Source organism: Eutrigla gurnardus, assembly GCF_963514095.1.
Source record: "Eutrigla gurnardus genome assembly, chromosome: 21".
Classification (NCBI taxonomy): Eukaryota; Metazoa; Chordata; class Actinopteri; order Perciformes; family Triglidae; genus Eutrigla; species Eutrigla gurnardus.
Window position 1 is genome coordinate 11,648,110 of NC_139932.1, and position 22,512 is coordinate 11,670,621.

The 22,512-nt window shown below is 44.8% G+C and overlaps 2 protein-coding genes across 10 annotated transcripts in view; one reads left to right on the forward strand and one right to left on the reverse strand.

Moving 5' to 3' along the window:
- Window positions 1-22,512, forward strand: part of cacna2d4a (calcium channel, voltage-dependent, alpha 2/delta subunit 4a) — a 70,216-nt gene that overhangs the window by 23,338 nt on the left and 24,366 nt on the right. The window lies entirely within an intron of this gene.
- On the reverse strand, window positions 1,903-22,300 carry lrtm2a (leucine-rich repeats and transmembrane domains 2a). The gene is made up of 8 exons (XM_084039341.1): window positions 21,655-22,300; window positions 14,868-15,055; window positions 5,936-6,165; window positions 5,229-5,354; window positions 4,718-4,806; window positions 4,471-4,628; window positions 2,056-3,352; window positions 1,903-2,024 (listed from the first exon to the last, which is right to left on the reverse strand). Exons 2-7 carry the CDS (start codon window positions 14,944-14,946, stop codon window positions 2,841-2,843), a joined length of 1,194 nt encoding a protein of 397 aa, XP_083895467.1. The 5' UTR covers window positions 14,947-15,055; window positions 21,655-22,300; the 3' UTR covers window positions 1,903-2,024; window positions 2,056-2,840.

A 22,512-nucleotide genomic window follows, 5' to 3' on the forward strand; every position in this document is an offset into this window, starting at 1 on the left:
TGATCGTCGTTGCTTAAGTGCGTCCAGACTTCGTTTGCAAAGCAGGATCGAATAATTCTCCACGTTTATGTGCATCTCGACTTTAGACCAGCTCAGTCTCCAACACATTTCTATTCATTTTTTTCGTATGCAACTATTCTGGGGTGTCACTGCTGATGCAAGAAGTTGTGTAATGTTCTTAAATGCAGCAAAACATGTGAGGGTGTGGAGGTCAGGGTGGTGGATAATAGTGTTTTACTGCAGCTGATCAGCCTTGACAGTTGTGTGATATAACCAGGATCATAACCCAATCAGCTACGGCTTACCTGCCATATCTTAACAACAGCTTAACCATGGTTGTTTGGATATTATAAGAATAATCACAAATTGACATCTTATAGATGCAAATAGAATAAAGGCAGCATGTTTCTCCATAAATGCTAATCTTGTTATTTTATGCATAAATAAATATGACTTATTGGAGATGGAATTGGTCCTATAACACCCAAATAAAGGTTACCTTTATCATGACTCTATGCAGCAGTGTGGAGACGTTTTCACTCTCTATGGCCAAACTCTTTCTATGCTTCCTGCAGAAAAAACATTACCAACTACCGAACACAAATATACAGAAACACAACCAAATGAACAAACATTACAGAGATATTAAAAACCTAAAGCAAAACATAGAAGTCAGTAACACAACAAAAGACGTACGTGAATTGATACAGAAAAACCGATAACATTTTTGGGGATCGATGGGCCAACACACCATAATAGAGACTATAATATAATAATATTTATCTGCGTCGTACCATAAGATAACACACTATAAATATAGGTTTATTCCCAGCCAATTAAAAATCGAGAGGAACAATAGCTGTACTGTCGGGGAGCAATATGCAATGAAAGCCAGATTTTTTTTGGGGTTGTTTATCACTGAAGTCTCAAATGTGTTGTTTAACTGGAGGATACTTATGAAAACACCATGTAAAGCAAACAAACAAACCTTTTTTTTTGTGAATGAGAGATTGCCAATCAAACAAATTCCTCTCAAATGATTACTAAGTTAATACCAGACGGACTCTTTGGCGGTGACAGCTTCTTCATGTAGTTGTGACAGAGCAGCCATTGCATATTGCTGACCTTTAAGGGCAAAGATAAGGACAACAACATGGTAGAGAGGGATGGATGAAGGGAAAAGGAAAGAGGTGGAAGTCTTTAAGGAGATGTGAAATACTTTCCATAAATAGCACTAGATTGAAAGACGGATGGCGAGATAAAAGGATGAGGGGGGGAGGAGGGGGCAAAAAATAGCAGCGTCTTTTTGTTTAATCCCTTGTAAATTATAATCCCTCTGGGCGAATCGTCCATTTTAAGAGAGACTGAGAGAGGAAGGAGGAGCGCGAGGGAGGCCAGAGGGATCAGATTTGGGAATTAAAGTGCAGGAGTCTGAAGTTTGTAGTCCCTTTAGATGAAGTTTTGTAGTCCTCGCCTGGAGACAGGGTTCTCTGAGATAGTGCTTCCGTGCCATAGTCACATTCACCTCATCAAGGTGACGTCATTCTGAAAAATGAGCTCTGAACCAAGAATATTTGTTTCAAAGCAAAAGATTGTGGTTCTTTAAATGTCAACAACTTTGTTAAAACGATTGTAAATACTTTCTGAACCAGCATAACTGTAAGCGTAGTCCAAGTAATGCCAGAACATTTGTTTCACCACCTTTTTCACCACGACAAGACGCTTTTAGACCCGTTGACATACGGATCTTCATCATGTAACAAGCATCGAGTATGCAAGACCCTTATTCCATGCAAAAGTGACAAATACAGCTCATTCAAATTCCAGTTAGAATGGTTTGGTTCCTCTTCAGTCCATACAGCTCCAGTCTGTGACGCCGAGGGCATGTAGAGAGGATGCCGAGAAAGGTCTAGCCGTCCATGAATGATCATTGTGACCAAATGTTTTCCTGTTCCATATTTAACATCCATAGAAAGTCCAAAGAGATGCCAGCCTGCAGAGACGGTTTGATTTCCTATAATAATCTGTACGTACCCCCAGTATTCTCTCCACAACAAAGTGCTAGAGAGGCGTTATCTGTTAAGTTTGCCTGTTTTACCCCCAAGTTTTCCAGCACTGGCAGTTTCTTTGGGTCTCTGAGATCAAAGGGAAGAGGAGCAGTAGGCCAGAGGAGGGTAAAAGGATCTGGGTTGGGGTCCCGGGTTGTTTTGGAGGGCTTGTTGGTGTTAGAGAGGATGCCGTGGAGATTCATGCAGACAGAAACGAGAGCTGTGCACGAGCTAAAACTACAACGTCCATAAGACATTGTATGTATAATATTGGTCCAATAGATGCCTTACACGCTGTAAATCCCTGAAAATTCAGTTTTTTACAAATACTGACTGACCATACGCCACGAATGTCTTGCAACAGCTTAAATGATATGTTTTCGTCCTAGAGAGATTACTAAATCGGTTTTCCTCTCTAAATTCAGCAGCGGCCAAGAGCAGCAGTAGGTGGTTGGTAGGCGAGTTGGAGGGATGATTGGTAAGAAAAGCTGCAGTGAGAATGGCTCCAAACGGGAGAGGAAATCAGGGGAACGGATCATGTATGTGTATGTGAGGTGGACAGAGAGGGAGAAGGCTAAAAATAGAAGGAGGACAAAGAAAGGAAGACAAAAAGAGGGAGAAAGGTGTCTGTTTGAGTCAGAAGGAGAGATACCATAACTGTCTGCGTGGATAACACAAGCTCTTCTACCCGTCTCCTTTTAGAGCCCTTTTTTTAGTTTTCACCTCCTCCAATCTTCACCCTTTAACATGCCGACCCCCCCACCACCACCACCACCACATCCCGTCACCCCTCTAGGCCACAGAGGAGATCTGTTTCTCCTCCCTATCCTCCCCGTCCGCCTCCCCGTCTCCCATCAGCGGCTGCCTCTTCTTCAGCTCCCTCTGGTACTTGGCCATCAGCGAAGCGTAGATGCAGCCGTAAGCGGCGGCCGCGACCATCATGATGCAAACGATGCCGCACACCACGCCGGCGATCACCACCGTGCCGATGGCGCGCCGCACGCTCACGGGCCGGTAGCGGGCGCGGACACAATCCGACGGGGCCTCTCCGCCTGCACCTCCTCCTCCTCCACCTCCTCCGCCTCCTGTGTTTGACGAGGAGTCATCCCCGGTTTTACTCTTGTCAGAGTTCGGTGTTTCCCCACTGGGGTTAAGAGCGAACACGGTGCAGGGGGGGACGAACTCTGTCTTGTTCTCGTCCACCAGGTTGATGCAGTAGTTGAACATTTCCACCGGAACGCTGCGGATGTCTCGCCCACGCAGGTCCTTGGGCAGCGTGCACTCCACCGCGTCCACCTTCCCCCCTGAAGGAGAGAGAAGGAGGCACAGAGACAGGAGGGCAGTGAGAGGTCATTTATAAACGCCGTGTGCCTGTAAAGCTCCACCAATTAACTGCGAGAGGGGGGAAGGATAGAGTTAGGGTGATTGTGCCAACACTAGGATGAGTCATACATCACTTAACACACACACACAGTGTGCTGTGCCCTCTACATTAAGTTGGAGATAGCCTCAACTAAGCTCTTCCATAATTCATGAGATGACATGCCTAGCTTCAGCAGAGCTGTGGAAGGGAGAAATATCTGCCTTTCTAACTCCCACCGGTGGCAGGAGGGTAGGGGGATCTACTTTCTCGTCATCACACGCCGCATTTGTCTCGAGGTTGTGTGTTAGAAAGCGTTTGATCGGCACCATCAGATATAGGAAGCAGCAGACACAATGAGATATGGAATAGGGATAAGGAAAAAGCAATATTTAGCCCCAGAAGCTTTTATCTCAGCAAACTAGATTTTGCTCTCCAAATATTTGCGGATATCCCACCCCTGTGTGCTGGAAGTGGTTGGCAGGAGATTGAAGTCATAGCGGGCTGCCGTCACCAAATTTCACACTTGTTCGGTGCTTTGTTCTTGCTTTATCACACAGCGTGCGTCATCTACCCCTTTTAGCAGATACTGTCTACGCGCTCACGTCGGGCTACGAAACGTCTCCTCGTAATATTCGCCGCCGCTCCGGTGATTATCCAATCACGTCTGCAGTGTGTCAGTATCCGACTTGTACTGGAGAGAGAGAGTGCCCAGCAAAGCAGAATGAAGCACAGAGGAGAAGGGATGCTTCATTAACGGGGCAGCTGAGGCCCAAGGCACCGAGGTGAATGTAGATTTTTTTTTACACATGGAGAGAGCAGCTGTAGTTATCCGATGTACTAACAGCCTGCAGAGACACCTGGATCACACACACACACACACACAGTGCACACAATGAGCGTGGTCATGTGCATTCACACACCGCTAGAAGCACAGAAGCACACACTCGGCTGTCTCTTAGGTGAACTAGCGTTCTCTAGTTCCCACCCACTCGTCCTGTCCCCCTAATTGACATCGAATGTGCCCTTTCAAATCCCCTGCAACGGGAATCAGACGTCTACCTCTGTAAAGCAGCCACTCCATCCAGTGTTTGAATTCGCGGAGGTTGCAGTCGCATTCCCAGGGGTTGTGCCCCAGTTCCAGCTGTTGTAAGTTGGCAAGCGGCTCAAACGCAGCCCTCTCCAAGCCGTGAAGCCTGTTACCTGCCAGAGACAGCCACCTATGACATAATTAGGATACAGTTACTTTATTCTCTCCAACAAAAGAGACACATTTACCCTTGGGCAATAATTCAATATGATCGCCTACCTGAGGCTCTGCAGCTCATCCAGTATCCCCAGAGGGACAGAGGACAGACCGTTCAGAGACAGATCCAAACTCTGAAGGACCCCCAAACCCTGTAGAAACACAACAAGCTCTCTGGTTTGCTCACAGCATTGTACAGTACACCGCTCCCCAAAGTCATATTAGTATTCTCAGCTTCTTCCACTGCTGCCAAGGCGCATAGCTCCCATCACTCCATCGGCTAATCTTGTTTAATTTAGGGTCCCGAGTGATGTCATGACACAAGCTCATCCCGCAGACTGCTTTGCTTCATATTAAAAGTGGATGAAAGTGTTGAGCAAACGGTTTATTATAATTTTACCACCTGGACGGGATCCCAGTCATGTAGATCTGCTGAGGTGGGCTCTATTCTTAAACCGTACCCTGTAACTCACCCAGGAGTTAGACAGTATATCAGTCGTGGTATCAGCTTCTGTCTCTATTCACATGCTCTGATGGATTGACTGCAGTAGTAATACACTAGTAATACTTGTACCTGGAAGAGGTCTCTGTCCATTACTGTCAGTGAGTTGTTGTGCAGAGTCAGTCTTGTCAGGTTGGACATGTCTTTGAATAATCCGGCCGGTAAATTATCCAGGTAGTTATTGGAGAGGTCCAGCTCCTAAAATACACAAACACACACAAAATATACATTTTCATGTACATTTTATGACACCAAACAGCTGATGCTCTTATAAATAGAGAGTTTATGAATAAGCCCTGGATCAATCGTAAAAAATACTGCGACAAAACGCACAACTTAAACTGGCTCTCCTATTCAGAGTAATTCACATCGAGTGCAATGGCAGGTTTAGTGTAAAAAATCTCCATACATCACAAATGTAACAAGATGTCTGAATAGAGAGCAGCAGATTGATGCTCAGCTTTGTGGAAGAAAATTGTCTATTTTTGCAGGTGCAATAACTTTTAGTCCTTTTTTTGCTCCCATTTTATTCCAACTTGGCACCAAATAATGGTGACTAGCCATGCAAAAGAAAATGGCTGCGTTTCTTAACTTTTCAGACTGAGAGCAAAGGTTCTCTGAGTTTTTCTCAATATGAGACTCAACAGATAGTACCACTTATTGTCCGGGGGACCATTCAGCATCCAAGGCCACGCTAAACAACAACCCAACACATACGGTATGTTCATGCTCAGGAGAAAGAAAAATACCACTGACAATAAGGAAAATGAGCTGCAGACCTGCACGGAGGAGAGGTTAGCGAAGGCAGAGGCTCCCAGCGAGGCCAGCTTGTTGTTGGCGAGCAGGAGGGAGCGGCTCCCCGGAGGCAGAAGGTGAAGGGGAGGCAGGGAGGAGAGACCCCGGCCCCCGCAGTCCACCACCAGGCCGTCTGAGTTGCAGAGACAGGGAGGAGGGCAGGAGGAGGCCACGGGCAGCAGCGTCACCAGGAGGCAGAGGACACAGAGGAAGACTTGTGAACGGGAAAGAGAGAAAACAATCGTTACTTTTTTCAGAGAACTATCTTGTCAAGTAACGGCGGAAAGAAATAAGCTTATTGCAGTATGTTTTGTTAGATGCAAGCTTTCACATTTTCAAAAAGGACAAAAGGAGCTAAAGAGCAAGTCTGACGGGAAATGTAGAATTTTTTTCACATCCAGGAAAATAAGTTAAACTATGAAAAACAAATTCCTGCCTGAAAGATCATTGCAGAACCAAAACACACTCAGCAGTCTCGTCTATTCACAAAGCCGTTAAAAATAACAAAAAAACCCTTCCTGTGTGTTTCTTTGTTTGTTTGCAAATCACAGCGGCCTGAGTGACACTCACGAGGGAAATCCCTTCTGCTTTGTTTCATTTTGGATCTGTTGTTTTCCTGCAGACTAAAGTCATTTGATATTTTCCGCTCACATACCCTGCTTCTTTTTTGTCTCCCTTCTCTGTCTTTATTTGCGTCCATCAATTCAGGCCTTTTCATTCATTCCTCTTCCTAGTCATACATCCTCCGTCTGTCTGTCCGTCTCTGCATCGCCCTCTCTCCACTCTGTAATTCTCTCTCTCTCTCGCCCACTTTAGTCTCTTTATCTTTCTCATTCTCTTAACTTGGAGTCTCTCGGCGCTGCTCCGTATTCCCTCCGTGTCTCGTTACAGTGGCTGACTTTGTTTCCGTCCTGTGGCTTATCAGCACGACTTATGCTTTATCGTCTCCGTGTAAGTGTGTGTGTGTGTGTGTGTGTGTGTGTGTGTGTGTGTGTGTGTGTGTGTGTGTGTGTGTGTGTGTGTGTGTGTGTGTGTGTGTGTGTGTGTGTGTGTGTGTGTGTGTGTGTGTGTGTGTTAAGCACCAACAAAGCGTGATATTAAGAAAACTACTCTGTCTAAACTCCAGACACAGACACAGCAGTTTTTCACTTCCCGACAAGAGTCTCTGCTCCACCAGCACTTGCATCATCTGCATATTATTAGCATGTATTTCTCAGTGTGCCATTCCCTTTTGTCACACTATGTCTCACCCGCTCGCTGTTGTTCCACCTCCTCTCTCTCCGTTAGCCCATCTGTTTTTCCCTCTAAATTTGCTTTCTTTTCTCTCGCTTTCCTCTCACTCACATTCAGGACCACGTTGCCTATCACCATATTGGTGATGCAACTCTGTGAAATAGCCCTTTATTTGGCCATGCCATGAAAAAAACAAAACCCAAATGATGAATATCAAAAGATATAAGTGATTGCGTAATGAAAGTCGTCTTTCTAGAGCAACTTGACTTTCCTCGGGGTCTCTCTTTCTCGGCGCTGATAAAATATGAAGCTCATAATGCCGCAGTGAGAAAAAGAGTTAAGGGGAGGCTTTATACATCCCATTAAATTCATGTTTTATTCCCTTTAAACTGGTCTTACATAGGAAATTACACCACTGGATAGACAGGGAACTTAATTAATGATAAATGATGGCGTTATGACTGGAAAGATGAATCATTTATCACCTCTTTAAGCCCATCGAATTGCTGTTAAAGGGGCGGTTTGACTTTTTGGGGACATATGTTTTGGGTAATATGCAGCTATTCAGCAGCCGGTTAGCTGAACTCAACATAAAGCTTGTTGGTCGTCTGGCGGTCGTTTCTCAACAATTTAGATTTGAAAAACATGGAATTGGAAGACTCACAAATATAAAATACTTGTTTTTGTGTGCATCTCAGCTCCCCAGGGTTAAACTGTGCATCATTTTAACAGCAAATACAAAGTGTGTGAGTGAACAATTCATATATAGCATTTAAAATATTTAATATTTCCTTGCTTGAAAGTTAACAATGGTCTAGAAATAGCATCTTTTCCCAGACAGCAGACTGCGACCCTCCTCGACGCTGCCCCATTTTTCATCCTGAAGCAAAAAAGCTTCAGAAAGTAAAGGCTGTGGCCTCGTAGGAGAGATCAGTGCGTGACCTCTCTCCCGTTCCTGTGTCCATTATCCTCCCTGCTCCATCCGGCAGTATAATCCTAATCTCTGGGAAAATTAACGCCCCTTCGTAAATGGGTGAAAGAGAGAGATTTCAAAGTGTCCTGTAGCGTCCCGTGCCCTCGCACTTTGTGGTGGAAATGCCTCCGAAGGGGCCAATCCGTCGCCGCAGTGGCACAGTGGGAATCTGGAAGGGTTTTTTGCTGCACCGTGGCGGCGAATTTCCCAGAACGGGTTTGAAAAAGGTGGAGTAGTGCAGGAGATTTGTGAGGACGACGTAGCTCAGAGGCAAAAAGCACTCTTACACAACTGAGCCGGGAGAGAGAGAGAGAGTAAGAGAGAGAGAGAACTGTGATCGTTTGCTGCTTCTCCTGCATATCATGTCAAATTCCAAATTGCGGTCATCGCTGTATTTTTGCAAAGGTATTCTCTTCCTCCCCTCACTCCTCCTCACCACAACACCTCCCCTCCTCTCTTCATCCTCTCTTACTGTACATTATAACTCCCCCTCACCCCCTCCCACCCTCCCGTCAGTGCTCAAGCCTATCTTCCAACATTTATGAGTGTTTCATTTTTTTTTTTGCTGCTCTGGTGGAGGAGGTAGTTGTTGTTTTGGCTTATTTTAGCTGCTCCAAATCCTCTCGGCTGTAGCGTTCCACGCAGCCAAACCAGAAGGAAAACATTCAGCCACAGTCAGAGGAAGATAGGGAGGGTTGAGTCCAAATAAGTTTAAGTGGTTCTCTGCAGTTTAACTCAGTCCAAACAGACTTTCGGACTGAATCTTTTATAAGAATCCCCAAACACACGCCGTAAAAAGCGCTGACATTTTTGGGCAAATGTAGGCCGGCAGCGGCGAGAAGCACACTGAGACACGGCATTAAAATGCAACACCATTTTCCTGTTTGATTGAAGCGAGACTTCTCAGGCTCTTAGAGCAGCATTGTCCAGCAGACTCAAACATCCCTGACTAGTTGTCACGACAGACCTTGTTATATATTGATAATCAGTTGGCTTTTAGGATTACATTTAGGAACATTTTCTTTTCTTATATATATATACAGTATATAATATATATATTATTATATAGACTTATATATTACTTTAAAGGAAAGCTATAATTTTATAAAATGTATCTCTATCATTTGTTTCTAACACAAATCTATGCAGTCATCATTAAAACACACAGTTTGTCACCTATATAGGCATTATGAATGAGTCATATGACTCCTGTAAATGTGGTGATGTCTGTCTCCTAGGCAACACTGCATCACAACTCCCGGGGCCTCAGCTGTCTGTAAGTTTATATCCAGGGGGGCCCCTGGGTGACACTGGAGCCAGCTATGATGTCACCACCACATGCACCTCCCTTACTGAGCCCAGTTGCATGTTACCAGGGGCCAAGCTGTTTTCCATGCAAGCGGGCAGCCTGGCTGCTATCTTATTACTAGAAGGACCAGCTGTCCTCTCAGGCTCACACGCCTATCTTTCTTAACGCTTTAATGTGTTTGTAGGACCCAAACCGTTTAGATTTGACACCCGTGACTCCTTATATCAGCCTCCTGAATGCCCTCAGTGGGAATTTAGTTTAGCATGAAAAACATGCAGTCACTAGCTCACATGTTTGGTCTGCATTTCCAGCTTCACAAATGCACACATAACAATTTAAAGACCTCCACTTGGGCTTTAGAACAATTTGAATCTAGTAATTTTAGTGTAATTTAAGGTGGGATAATTCAAAATATTGTTAATACAATAAAGCATGATAATAAGATTGTGGTTTTATCGAGGCGATGACAAGAAACGTTGAAGGATTTTGTGTAAATCACGACACGATGGCTATGTGATAATACCTTCACCTGTTTGAGTAACAGAGACAGCTATGAGGGAACAGTATCTTGGAAATGATCATTTGTCATATCTGATGTGTAATCTCCCGTCTGTAATATCTCAACACGCTGTCCTTCCACAGCGACGGTGTCGGTGTCATTTGTCAGAGGCTGTTACACGTCTGATCTCCAGCGCAACCCGAGACCTCGTTTAGTCCGCATGATGGAAAATAGCCAGCGTGTGCGCAGCGCGTGCCTTGAATGTATGTGTGTGTTCATAATCTACACAACCATCTCGCTGCACACACACGGCTCGGTATTAAAGAATACACAACGCTCGCACACGTATTATATCACGCTCTCAGCAGTGCCACCGCATTAGTCCGACGTACACACCAAGGTGATGCTGTTACCGTAGCAACCAGGGGCTATAGACGATGGGGGAGAGAGAAAAAAAAAAAGGATAGAGACGGCATAAGGAGGGAAGTTTGTGGTTCACATCAAATCCCGTCATTTAACCCACATTAGCTCTTTTTTCTCTCACGCACACACAACCTTTCCGCCTGACTCGGGCACTTAATCGCTTACTCACAGGAAGTCATGGCCACACACACACACACATGCAATGACACACACACACACATACAGCACTTGAGGATAAGCAGGAACAGGGTGTAGTGGTTTAGGCTCCTGCTGACAGTGTGATGAAGGGAGGAGGTGAAATTGTATTGGAAGTGTTTTTTTTATATACTTTATTTCTTCACCCCTATGGGATAAATTCCAATATTTTCTTTCGATTTTTGTCCGTGTCTTTCTCGCCTCTCTGTTTACTCTCATCCCCCGTTTTCTCTCCCACCTACTCTGTCTCTCTCTCTATCCATTTCTCCCATGATGAATTCTGCATCGGTGATGCACCACCACTGTTTTGACTTGGACGGGTGAGTGGGTAAAATGCCTCTCTAATTCATGGCCTGTGGGAGAGGATCACACGCAATGACATTGCTTTTGTGATAAAGGGAACAAATGGGGAAATGAAGTGATGGACACCCAACATATCAGTATCAGTTGAGGCCAGTTTCAGTCAGTCCACGGCTCCATATTTCACTGTCTTTGATGGATGTGGCATTGCTTTCTACTGACCACTCAACTGGGCCTCGGTCCAAGGCTGGATACATTGGGATTTTAGAGAGAAAATAAAAGGATGCTTGGCTTTTGCTGTCACATCCGCACCAGTGCGACTAGAATAGAATATGCCCACTCATTCCCACGAAGGGACGGACAGACGTTATTGAACCGAAGCACACGCACAATATTGTGAAAGACGGTTGTCATAGTTTGTGTTGTTTTACGTAGTTTGAACCACATTAATGATGCATGAATGAAAAGACAGATATAGTTGGAGTACTAGCTTTAATCCTCATATTACACATGCTCGAGATCTCTTATCTTGTTAATCGGATGCCCTTTTCAGAGGCCTGTGGCCTGTTCACAATGACACATTGAGCACATTTCACATGGCTATTTTATCCAGGACCATTATCAGCCATTCTACTTGTTAAGTACTGGGGCCCCGCTAGCTTATCAGCCTCTTGCTGGATCCATACTGGACTTGCTTTGAGTGTAATACTGTAGCGGGATTGCTTGGCAAATGCTGAACTGGAGTAGTGCTGTTTGTGGTGCAGAGGATTATCCAGATTTATCCCTGCCAATGTCCTTTGAAAGTGGGCCAGTACCTCGTATTTGTGTTTCATATTAGGCACTCCTGTTGCACCTGCACCTAACTGAACTGTGGACAAAGCAGAAGGGGAAGTAAAAACCCCACGTCTGCATGCATCGTGTCCAGCTAGAGCCGCTTCAAGGTCACCTCAGACCTCAGATCTTCTAATTCTGACATGGCGCCAGTAGCCAAGCTGATGCAAAATCACCATGGCAACGAACTATGTTAATTCCTAGATGACAAACATTGCAAGCCGCCACCAAGGAGGTCAGGGGTTCAAATAAAATGAGAAAAAATTCAATGTTAGTGGTGAAAGGTGAAGGAGTAAAATTCCGGTTGTCCCTCAATGGAGACGCCTCGTTGTTTAAGAGTTGACCCTTTGTTACATTGCATTTAAATGGCTATTGATTACCTCCTTAAATTTGCTGGATGCTTTGGATAGTTTGCCAACAAGCTGTCATTCCAGTTTCTATTTAACTCCGGGTCTCATATAACACTAAGGGATCAGGCTGCACTCCAGACCTGATGGTACGCATTCGCTCGCACACAAACACATTTTGTCACACTGCTGTGGCTCCATGCCAAACCCAACATCCCAGCAGGGTTGAAGAGTGCCACCGGCTACTAAGCACCCAGTGATGAGTTTATGTTGTTGGTACCTTCCTCACAGCTGACCCAGTGTCTTTAAAGGGGGTTTCAACTCAAACGAGCTTGTTAAAAAGGGGGATGTGTCCAAACAAAACGTTAGTTTTGACCGTGTAGCTTTATTGTGGCTCTGTTCCAAACATTATACTACTCCCTTAGTCCCTTGCACTGTATTACAGCTGCACTCCAGGCATAATGCTACAACCCAAGTCACTGTATTGTGGCTCCATTCCAAAACAAATGTTTTAACGTCGGTCAGTGAATTAGGTCTCTATTTAAAGCCAAATCCTCCCTCCCTCTTTCTCTCTCTGTGTCACTTTCTCTGTCACTCTTTTGATTATGCGGTCAGTTAATCTGCCGGCTTTGTTTGGGACTGCAACAAGGTGCATAAACGCACACACAGTCCGACCAGATAAGCTGCAGCGCGGGTTTACGTGTGAATAGCAATGAACTCGTGGCTGCTAGGGTGCAAATGTGTGCTTGTTGTGTCAGATGAGACAGTCTGGTGGGATCGTGGGGGGGCCCCGAAGGCACCATATGGTCTCTGTGTCGCTTCTCTGTTCTCCTCTTCTTGCTGATCCTCCTGCATCCCTTCTTTTCCTCACTGTCTCCCCTCTTTCACTACGCTTCTTTGATCTCCTCCTCTCCACTCCCCACTGTTTCCGTCTTTTTTTTCTTTTTCACCCTTCCTCTGTTTCCCACTTTCTGTCACTCACATTATGGATGTATCGATCATTTGGCACAAGAAAACATTTCCACTCATAAAGCATCTTCCACAACCTTTCAGAAATGTAATATCACCTTCTGTCTCATGCAGGCTACAACATTTCATCATAGTTTTCGGGCCGTTAGTTGGAAATATCGCCAACATTAGCTGAGGCTGAAAAATGCCGACACTTCTTCCTCTATTTATCTTGTTGATGTAGCCCCGATGAAAGCACACTTTTGATTTTTTTCAAAAGTTTGCAAGATATCACCAAAATACTGAATGGAAACACGTCATTTGTGTCCTCGCCGTCTGTCAAACTCCATTTCTAAATGAACTTTAGAAGGAAATGTCTCCTTGATGTTTGGAACTCTATTGTTCTCCGACCTGTATTCATCTGACATATTCGTTGGCTCCGATATGACGCCATCCCCTTTCTTCTCGTATATATGCATCTTCCAGTGATTCAGTGTGTGGCGGCCTTGAAGCAGCAGAGATCACAGAGCTCTCAAGCTTTGTGAGGAAAAAGTACAGAGACAATGAAAAAGGGAGAGCAGCTGAAAACACCTCTTATGAAAACGCTTTCAATATTGATTACGCACATTTATGTGTTAAAAAAAAAGAAAACGAATATTGAATTCAACTGAGAGAGACCGTTCTGGCAACACCGTGTTACATTCATGCCAAGGACGTAATTGCATGGAAGGGACAGAACATTTTTGATGACTAACTTACTAGAGAATATTTTAGATTCTTACTTCTAAAAGACACATAATGCGGTTATACTGAACTGAATTGATGGATGGATGGAAGGATGGAGAAAAGGTGGAGGTATGAGGTGGTGGGATGGAGACTGAGAGGCCCAGAGGGAGGTGTACCTATCGACTTAGAGGAGCTGTGTGGGTGTGTGGAGGGTCTGACGGATAGCGCTGCCCTCTTTAGTGTCTCCGGTGTTACACAGTCATTTGTGGAGTGTTTTGCCCGACATCTCTGGAACAATAATAGCTCTCCAACAGGAAGATCCCCGCATGTTATGGTCTCTGTTTTTGTCAAGCCTTTTATTTTGCTGCAGAGATCGCACCATGTGTTCATGTGTGCCTGCTCGTGTTAAACTGGAAGTGTGACAAAAAGGGAGGAAAGAATGCAGAAAGGAGCTTTTATGTTTGCTTATTAGCTCAGGAAATGTCTGGAATCTCTCAGAGAGCCGGATCCATCCACTCCGTCGTCTATAACGCACACACGCACACACATCCACGTGCACGCTGCCGTCATATCTGTTGCTATGCCACCCGACTTCCGACGGATCTTTGTTTTGACTGAGTGTACCCGTGGTATACGGGTTGGATAATGAGAGGGAAAAGGGAAGGGGGGACGGGTGAAAAGGGAAAAGAAAGAGGAAGTGCGATGTCTGAGGAAAAGTGAATGTGAGGATTGGAGAAAGGAGGAGGCAGAGAAGGTAAAATGGAAAAAAAAGGCAGACAAATAACCTGCAGGTGCCTCCCCCATCCCTCTCCCCCGATGTGTTGTTTCCACAGACTGCTGGCTCTATTAATTCATACAGTAATGTGGCATTTCACTGGAGGACTTGGCACGTGGCCGCGGCGAGCTCAGTGCCCTCACCCTTTGTGTGTGTGTGTGTGTGTGTGTGTGTGTTTCTGGGCATGCTAACATTAACAGCTGTCAAAACAGAGAGTGTTCCTCCTTTCACGTGTGGTTAGAAGTTACAATAGATGAGGATAGAATAGAGCCGAGCGGAGAAAGAACAGCTTTTTTTTCCTCTCCCTCCTTTTTTTTTTTTCTCTCTTATCGTTTCAATCTGCTTTCGTCGACTCACCAGGTCTGGCCAGGTGGTGGGTGGTAGAGCTGGTCGGGGGCACGCTCGTGCCCCCGGGGGGGTGGGTGTGGGGGGGCATGACACAGAGCTCTGCAGCCTTCCTCTGTCGGAGGGGCGGAGCTATGGAGGCGTCAAGCCGCCATGCCTGCAGCCTCCATTAGGGTGCCGACTGCGACAAGCTGGAACACCTGAGGGGAGAGGGGAACAAGAGTGAGACACAGATAGACAGACAGATAGACAGATAGATAGATAGATAGATAGATAGATAGATAGATAGATAGATAGATAGATAGATAGATAGATAGATAGATAGATAGATAGATAGACATTCATCCATGCGATTCCAGATTCTGAGGTCAGCTTATAAAATTGTTATAATGCACACACCCATATACACCAGCAGCAATGGAGGCTAAATCAGCAGGATACTGTGTGTGTGTGTGTGTGTGTGTGTGTGTGTGTGTGTGTGTGTGTGTGTGTGTGTGTGTGTGTGTGTGTGTGTGTGTGTGTGTGTGTGTGACTGCACCTATGCTCCCTTGTATGCGTATATATGTGCCGGCGCTCCGGCATCGTAAACAGCCCCCCGGTATTTCATAGGCATACATAATAGATGTGTGTGTCTTTGGCAGTTAACACAATCAGTTTGCCTTTTCCCACAGACAGGCCCCCCTACTGCTACTGTCTGGCACAGAGACTGACACACAAAGAGAGACAAAGCCAGGATGACACAGGGAGAGAGAGAGGGGAGGTAGAGAGGGAAGGATGGAGGCATTACCTTGGAAATGCAGAGACATATGGACGGAGCAAACGGGAAGAGAGAATTAATGGGAAGAATAATGCAAAGAGACGTCTTTTTGTGTACTGTCATACTGCCAAACTAACCCTTGGGCAAGGCAGGAGACGGTGCAGTATGTATGTGCCGCAGACAGTCTTTGAACCCTTTGCTGAATAAATGAATGTAAAACAGCAACAGCAAACCTGAAGTGAACCCCCAGTAAACAGCAGCAAACATGTGGGGACGATGCTGTCCAACTGATTCTATTCATTATATCAGCTCTGAAATCTCTGGGGTAAATCATAGGATCCTCCTCAGCAAATCTGCTGAAACAAATCCACTAACTTTTCCAAAATAGGAAAACAACCGTACCATACAAATCAGTCTATTGGACTTCAATGAGAGAGTGTTATAGCCCGCAAACCTGCAAGAAAACTCTCTTTGCCTGTGATTGACTCATCTGAAATGTCAGGGCTAATTGATTATAATGTAGCTATAGTTGTATAGTCAGTATTAGTCACTGTATTGTTTGCAGGTTTGTTTTCCGTACTAATACGTTGGCTGATTGTTTGTTAGTTTGCTGTATCGCTGTGATGAATGGACTTTCCTCTTGATAAAAAAAAAAAAAGGCCCGGTCCAATTACAGCAGCGTAATGAAACTACTTGCTTTTGAAAAAAAAGATGAGTTTTCTCATCAATGTCGAGTCATTACAGTGAAATAGGTTTGACGAGTGGGCGGAGGGGGGGGGGGGGATTGCTATGGGAAAGCGCATTGGAGCCTCAGTAGCACGTGACCCCTGGACCAATCCGTGCCGTTCTGAGAATGCCGTTGTGAGACGCGTCTCGTTCCAAAGTATCATCAAAACCCAATCAGCGGTGTGTGAAACTAATCGAAGTAATCTAATTGGGCTGTTGTTCAATAGTTAGCTGTTTGTGTGTGGGGAAAACTCAGAAACACAAGCAGGCGTTTTCCTACATGGCTCATTTAGGAATGTGCATGTGTTAGCGCTCATTTGTGGGACGCGTGTGCACCGACTATGTAAATTAGCACCTGCACTGCTAAGGTTTGGAGTATTAAGCAAAATACATAGTGAGGAGGCTGAAGAGTGTGTGCGTGTGTGTGTGTGTGTGTGTGTGTGTGTGTGTGTGTGTGTGTGTGTGTGTGTGTGTGTGTGTGTGTGTATGGGGGGGATAAGTCTCTATAAGTTCAAGTCTCTATATGGCCAAGCAGACAGACAGTGAGTGCAGTCACTTCCAGAAGTAACGCCCATCAATCTGCTCCGTGTCAGCGAGTTATTTTGCGACTGGTTATATATGAGTTAGTGGAAACTGGAGGAGAGGAAGTAGGGGATGAGGTGAAGTCAGAGAGAGAGAGAGAGGGGAGGGGGGGACAAAGGTAGAGGAGGTGTAGAAAAGAGGCGGCGATGAAAGAATCAAAGGAAAATCGAGACGAGGCAGGAGACAGAAGTGAAGAGGAGGTAGACATAAGTGCGGCGGGTAAACAGGGAGGACATTAAAATTCTCCTCCACGACGTCTCCAAGCGTTCGGGTGGGGATTGTGTGTGTGTGTGTGTGTGTGTGTGTGTGTGTGTGTGTGTGTGTGTGTGCTCCCCAGTGTTATTTGTGTTACCATTATTGCTATTAGCACCTGTGAGATGCTGAACAACATATAAAGGATCGTCTAATCTCAGCTCTGTCCCCTTTCTTGATATTCCCTCCTCTTTTCTGTCTTTTCGTTTCTTTTCTGACCTTCATCTTTCAATATTCACTATTCACTTCCTTCCTTCCCCTCTCTCTCATTCCGTCTCCCCCCCCCCTCTCTCCGCCCCCCTCTCCCTGACGAAGGAACAGAGGCATGTACTGGAGGATATTCTGCAGATGGATTTCTTGCATGTGATTAAAGTCACATTAGCCAGGCTCTGCTGGGAAATTTGTGTTGTTCTTTTTTTTTAAACGAGCACACAAGCGTCATTTGAGAGAATTCTGAAGTGCAGATGAGAAATTAAAGGAACTGAAGGAATTTGGGAAGATTCCTCCGACTGCTTTCAATTTCTTTCTTACATTTCCTTTTTCAGTTTCCTTGCTGGTTTGAATTGAAGTGTGATTATATTGTTTAGCTGGTTTCCATCATTTGTTGTACACTGTAGACCATCAAACAAAGCTTTTCGTCACAAATTGAGATTGATGCATTTTTTCCCCCTTTTTTCTTAGTTAAATTAATCATTTCTGCTGCAAATTCAAGCTGTGAGAAACCAAGCTTTAATTCCCGTTTCAGCTTTTGGGACCGTTGTTTTGCATGTTGGCCATTTGTCAAATGATTCATGGTTTTTTTGGTGTGTTTATTTCGGGGAGGAAATCAGTTTGGCGGTGAAGCAGCGTGTTACTTCAGGAATGAAAATCATTGTGGTGCATCAAATGTCTGCATTGATATCAAATATCAAAACAGAGATAAGGTTTACGGCTGGATGGATAAGAGAAATAACATTTTAAGCAGCGAGGGGGGGAGGGGGGGCGTGAGTACACGGAGTGATCCATGCCAACAGTTCATCATTGGAGCGATCACGCTGCTCGCTCCTCTAAATGATGCATTAAAGGTGTTGCAGAAGGTCACCTCTGCAGCCACATGTTACTGTTCGCTCATCACTTCCCCGTCATGTTAAACGGGTGGTGTGTGGTCTGTCGGGCTATTCTCAGAAAGCTTTTTTTACCAATTTGACCTCGAAACGGGGTCAGCCCGAAATCCACGTACATGCATGTCAATACTTGGGTGGCAAATTGGCTTGCATGCTGGGGGATCAAATGACACCTCCTCCCTCTGGTCCCCTTAACTCTCCTCTTTCCGTCCTATTTCTTTTTCTTTTTTTTTCACCGTGTTTATTCCACTTACTGTTTCCTGTCCACACATAAGCCGGATTTATACTCCGCAGGGTGCTGCAGAGGCTTCGTGATGTGCAGAGCCTCCTACGTGCGTTTCCTCACCAAAATCTAACCGCACACCTCGGGGGCCTGAGATAGAGAGTCGAGACCACCGACTGGGTTCGGTCAACTTGGGATGCTTGTGTTTTGTCCCACATTTCTTATAAGCCAGGGAAATGTTGTTGATAGTGAGGAAGCGAGCTGAAGAAAGGCTCAGAGGCATTTTTATTCATGCTTTGGCACATTTTTTGGGGGGGAGTGGGTGATCTAGCAAATCCATTTCCAGTAAGCATCCTTACTGGGATCATCCATCGCTATGAATACAATCATTTAAACATGTTGATTGTAAGTCACAGTTATTTTCAGTGGCTTCTCCGGTTAAACATTCCCGTCAATGTGTTGAAAAGCATCTCCACTTCGCGGACAACCGGACCACCTCGACAGAGAAACTTAAATCCTGCTGTGCACGTGTGTGTGTGTGTGTGTGTGTGTGTCCTTGTCTTCGCCTGATGCGGCCACTTGAGCCTGTTTTTCAGACCATTTCATCATTCTTGGGACATGCCTACTTGGCTCGACTAATAGCTTTTAATCAATGTGGCGGGAATTCTGTCCAATTTGCTAACAAATTGAAATCCACCTGCACTCGAGGACATCTATCCATGTGTGAAGGCAGGCGTGTGTGTGTGTGTGTGTGTGTGTGTGCACCCTTTTGAGTGTCTGAACGTGGGTGTGTGGCCCCTGAGTGAGTGACATCACAGCTGTAAACACAGCCCAATCATTAACCTTCAGCGCTCCCCTTTGCTCCCTCTTCACCCACACACACACACGCGCACACAAATCATATTATACAACAGAAACCCTGTCTCCTAAAAATGACATTCCCATACAAGTAAACCGGATTTTCTCCCAGATAACATCTTGTTATCGTTGTGAATTGAGACAAAAGAAATGGTAACAAAACTAGTTGGTTACTGTAGGTTTAGCAAAAGACAGTAGGTTTATTTTTTTATTAAGTAAATAAGAGAGGACAAAGAAATAAAAAGCCATGACAACTGGAAGGTGAAGTGCGTCTGTGTGTTTGCATGTGTGTGTGTGTCTCCGTGAAGGTGTGTTTGTCTGTGTAGCAGCGCAGGTTGCTAACAAAGGGCCGAGAGGCAGCCAACCTCCTCTAAATCAATTTTTAATGGCTTTCTTACACAAGAGAGTGGAGAGATTGGAACAACACACACACACACTGGACACACGACAACACACACCTTAGCACATGCCGATAGCTTGACAAATAGAGGACACACAAGTGTTGACATGCACGGGGGTGCAAAAATATGTCCAGATGTATAATTACACATGCATGTGGCCATGAAGACACACAGTGTGTACTCATGTGTCCATAAACATACACATTCTGTTCGAGCATACACGTGCAGGCATACCGGTAATTCTTGTTTTCGTGCATATGTTAATTATTAAAGTCATAAAGTTGCGTATTCATAAAGTAACACTCGCTCAAAAACCCAGATTTTCTGTGTTTCGCCGTGTATTTAGAGCACTAACGTTAGTTACCGATCATTGTCGTTTCCTCCAGGTTTGTGTTGCGTCTTCATTACCGAGACGACATTCAGACAATTCCCATTAATTGGCAGCTAATGTGGAGAGGCACGCGAGTGAATATCAGGGTGGAGTGCCTCACACCCACTGTGTTATCGTATAATCACACCGCAGCTCTTGAATGTTAATCACTCTTTATATCACGCCGTTTTAAAGCGAGGTTGGAGCCTGCCAAGTGCACACTACACAGGCTCAACAGGAGACCGACGTAATCGAACCCATCAAGGGTGTTTCAACTTGATTGAGGTTGTTGAAGGCGGCCAAATAAAACAACCACCGTGTGTGTGTGTGTGTGTGTGTGTGTGTGTGTGTGTGTGTGTGTGTGTGTGTGTGTGTTCACTTTAGATTCATAACTAATAACTGCAGCTAAGTTTGAGTTCAATTAGTTTATCTATGACGCCTTTGGGTTGAGAGATACTTTTCCATTTTCATTACAAAATAAATGAAAACATTTCCTGAGCATCATGCACTTTGAACACTTTATTAATATTTTTATAAAGATATAAGGTTGTAATGGCCGTATAAAAGATATTATTTCCATGTTCAATCAGCCAGTTAGAACCAAAGACTTAAAAGAGTAGAAAGTGATGCAAACTTTTTTTTTCTTTAGGCGTTTTTGCTCTGTGACCAGCCTTGACTGGAATACATGGGCTGCCATGTTTTGAGGACCTCATGCAATTTTAAAACATCCCAGAGTGGTACGTCTGATATATTAGCCATGCAAAAACAAAACAGCCAAGTATATTTTCAGTATATTAAATTAACTACGCTAGAACAGATTATAAAATCAGGCAGTTTGGTACAAGAGTAAGCATAAGACTTTCTCTTCTAAGAGAGAGGGATAAATTAATATCAGTGTCCAACTGATATTAATATCTGCATGTTTAGACAAAACCATTTACTCTTAATGGCCTGCAGGGTGTGTTTTGTAAATATCCTGTTTCTTATAAAGTATTTGAACCCTGTGCATGTCACTTGAGTGGTTTACTGCTGCGTGCCTTTACCTATGTACTTCAATCGTGTTTTATATGAATTATAAATGAGTACAAAAAAATACGTCCCTGCTCTCACCTCTCTCCCATTTCCCCACCTCCGCAAGCTTTGCCCCCAAAAACCAATGTCCACATAGTCAAGTGCATGTTGTGTGTGTGTTGTGTATCAAGGGAAACAGTATAACCAATAACATTTTCGGCATCCACCTCCTCGCAGCATGCACCCGTCAAAAACGCCAATTTGTTTGCTCGAAAAAAGGCAAAAGTGCCCTCATCTATGATCTACTTGTCTTTAATTCCACTTGTAAAAAATTACGTGTGTGTGTGTGTGTGTGAAGAAGAGAACTAACACCACAAACAGACTTACCTTTTGACCAAATATCTCAGACAGCACCAGCCTCACAGCTTTCTGCCTTCAGCCATCCTCGAAAAAAAAAAAAAAATTACCTCAAAATAAAAAATACAAAAATCTCCAAAAAATAAAAAAAATGCTTACCCCTTCAATTAAAGAAATCCATACATTCAAGATCCCGCTCAAGTGAGTAATGTAAGAATAATCCTCCTTTCTGTACAATCCCAGCTTCCCTTCAACCCACCAATAAATTGTGAAAAAAAGGAGGGATTGTAGAAGAAAAAAAATGAGGTGAAGAGAGGCTTAGAGATACGAGAGGAGGGAAGAGAGGATGAGGTCTGTGGAGGCAGAGGGATGGAGATGGTTAATCCCTTTTCTTCCGATCTATTCCCTATATGAATGATACGTCCAGCGCCGCCCTGCTCGCTGGCTTGTGCGCTGCCGTGTGTGCCCGAGGAGGCGTGAGTGTGTGTGAAAAAGAGAGACGGCGTGTGTGTGTGTGTGTGTGAGAGAGAGAGAGAGAGAGAGAGAGAGACAACAGTGTTAGGTTGCTGGCGTCATGCGCTTGCCCTCCTGTGTGTCGCTATGTTTGTGATTCCTGCACTCAGCACGCGTCAGAGTGTGTGTGTGTGTGTTCATGTTCATCCACGCATGTACACTTGAGGGCTGTCTTTCCGCTGTGTGTGTGTTTGTGTTTGTGCACACCCCCTCTTCCCTATGTGTGTGCAGTCGTGCATGTGGCAGCAGAGTGTGTGTGTGTGTCTTGTGTATGTCAAATATAGTAACATTAGTGTATGCTGCCTCTGTCTGCCTGCAGCTCTCCCACTGTGACAGAGAGAGGATGAAGGAGGTGGCATACAGTGATAATACAAAAGAGTGAAAGCCGGAGATAGAGAGGGGGGGAATGGAGGGAGAGGAGAACGTAAAGAGAGAGGGAGTAAAGAAGAGGTTGGTTGAAAAGGAATAAAGGTAGGAGGGAGGGAGGGAGAGCACAGGGAGGAA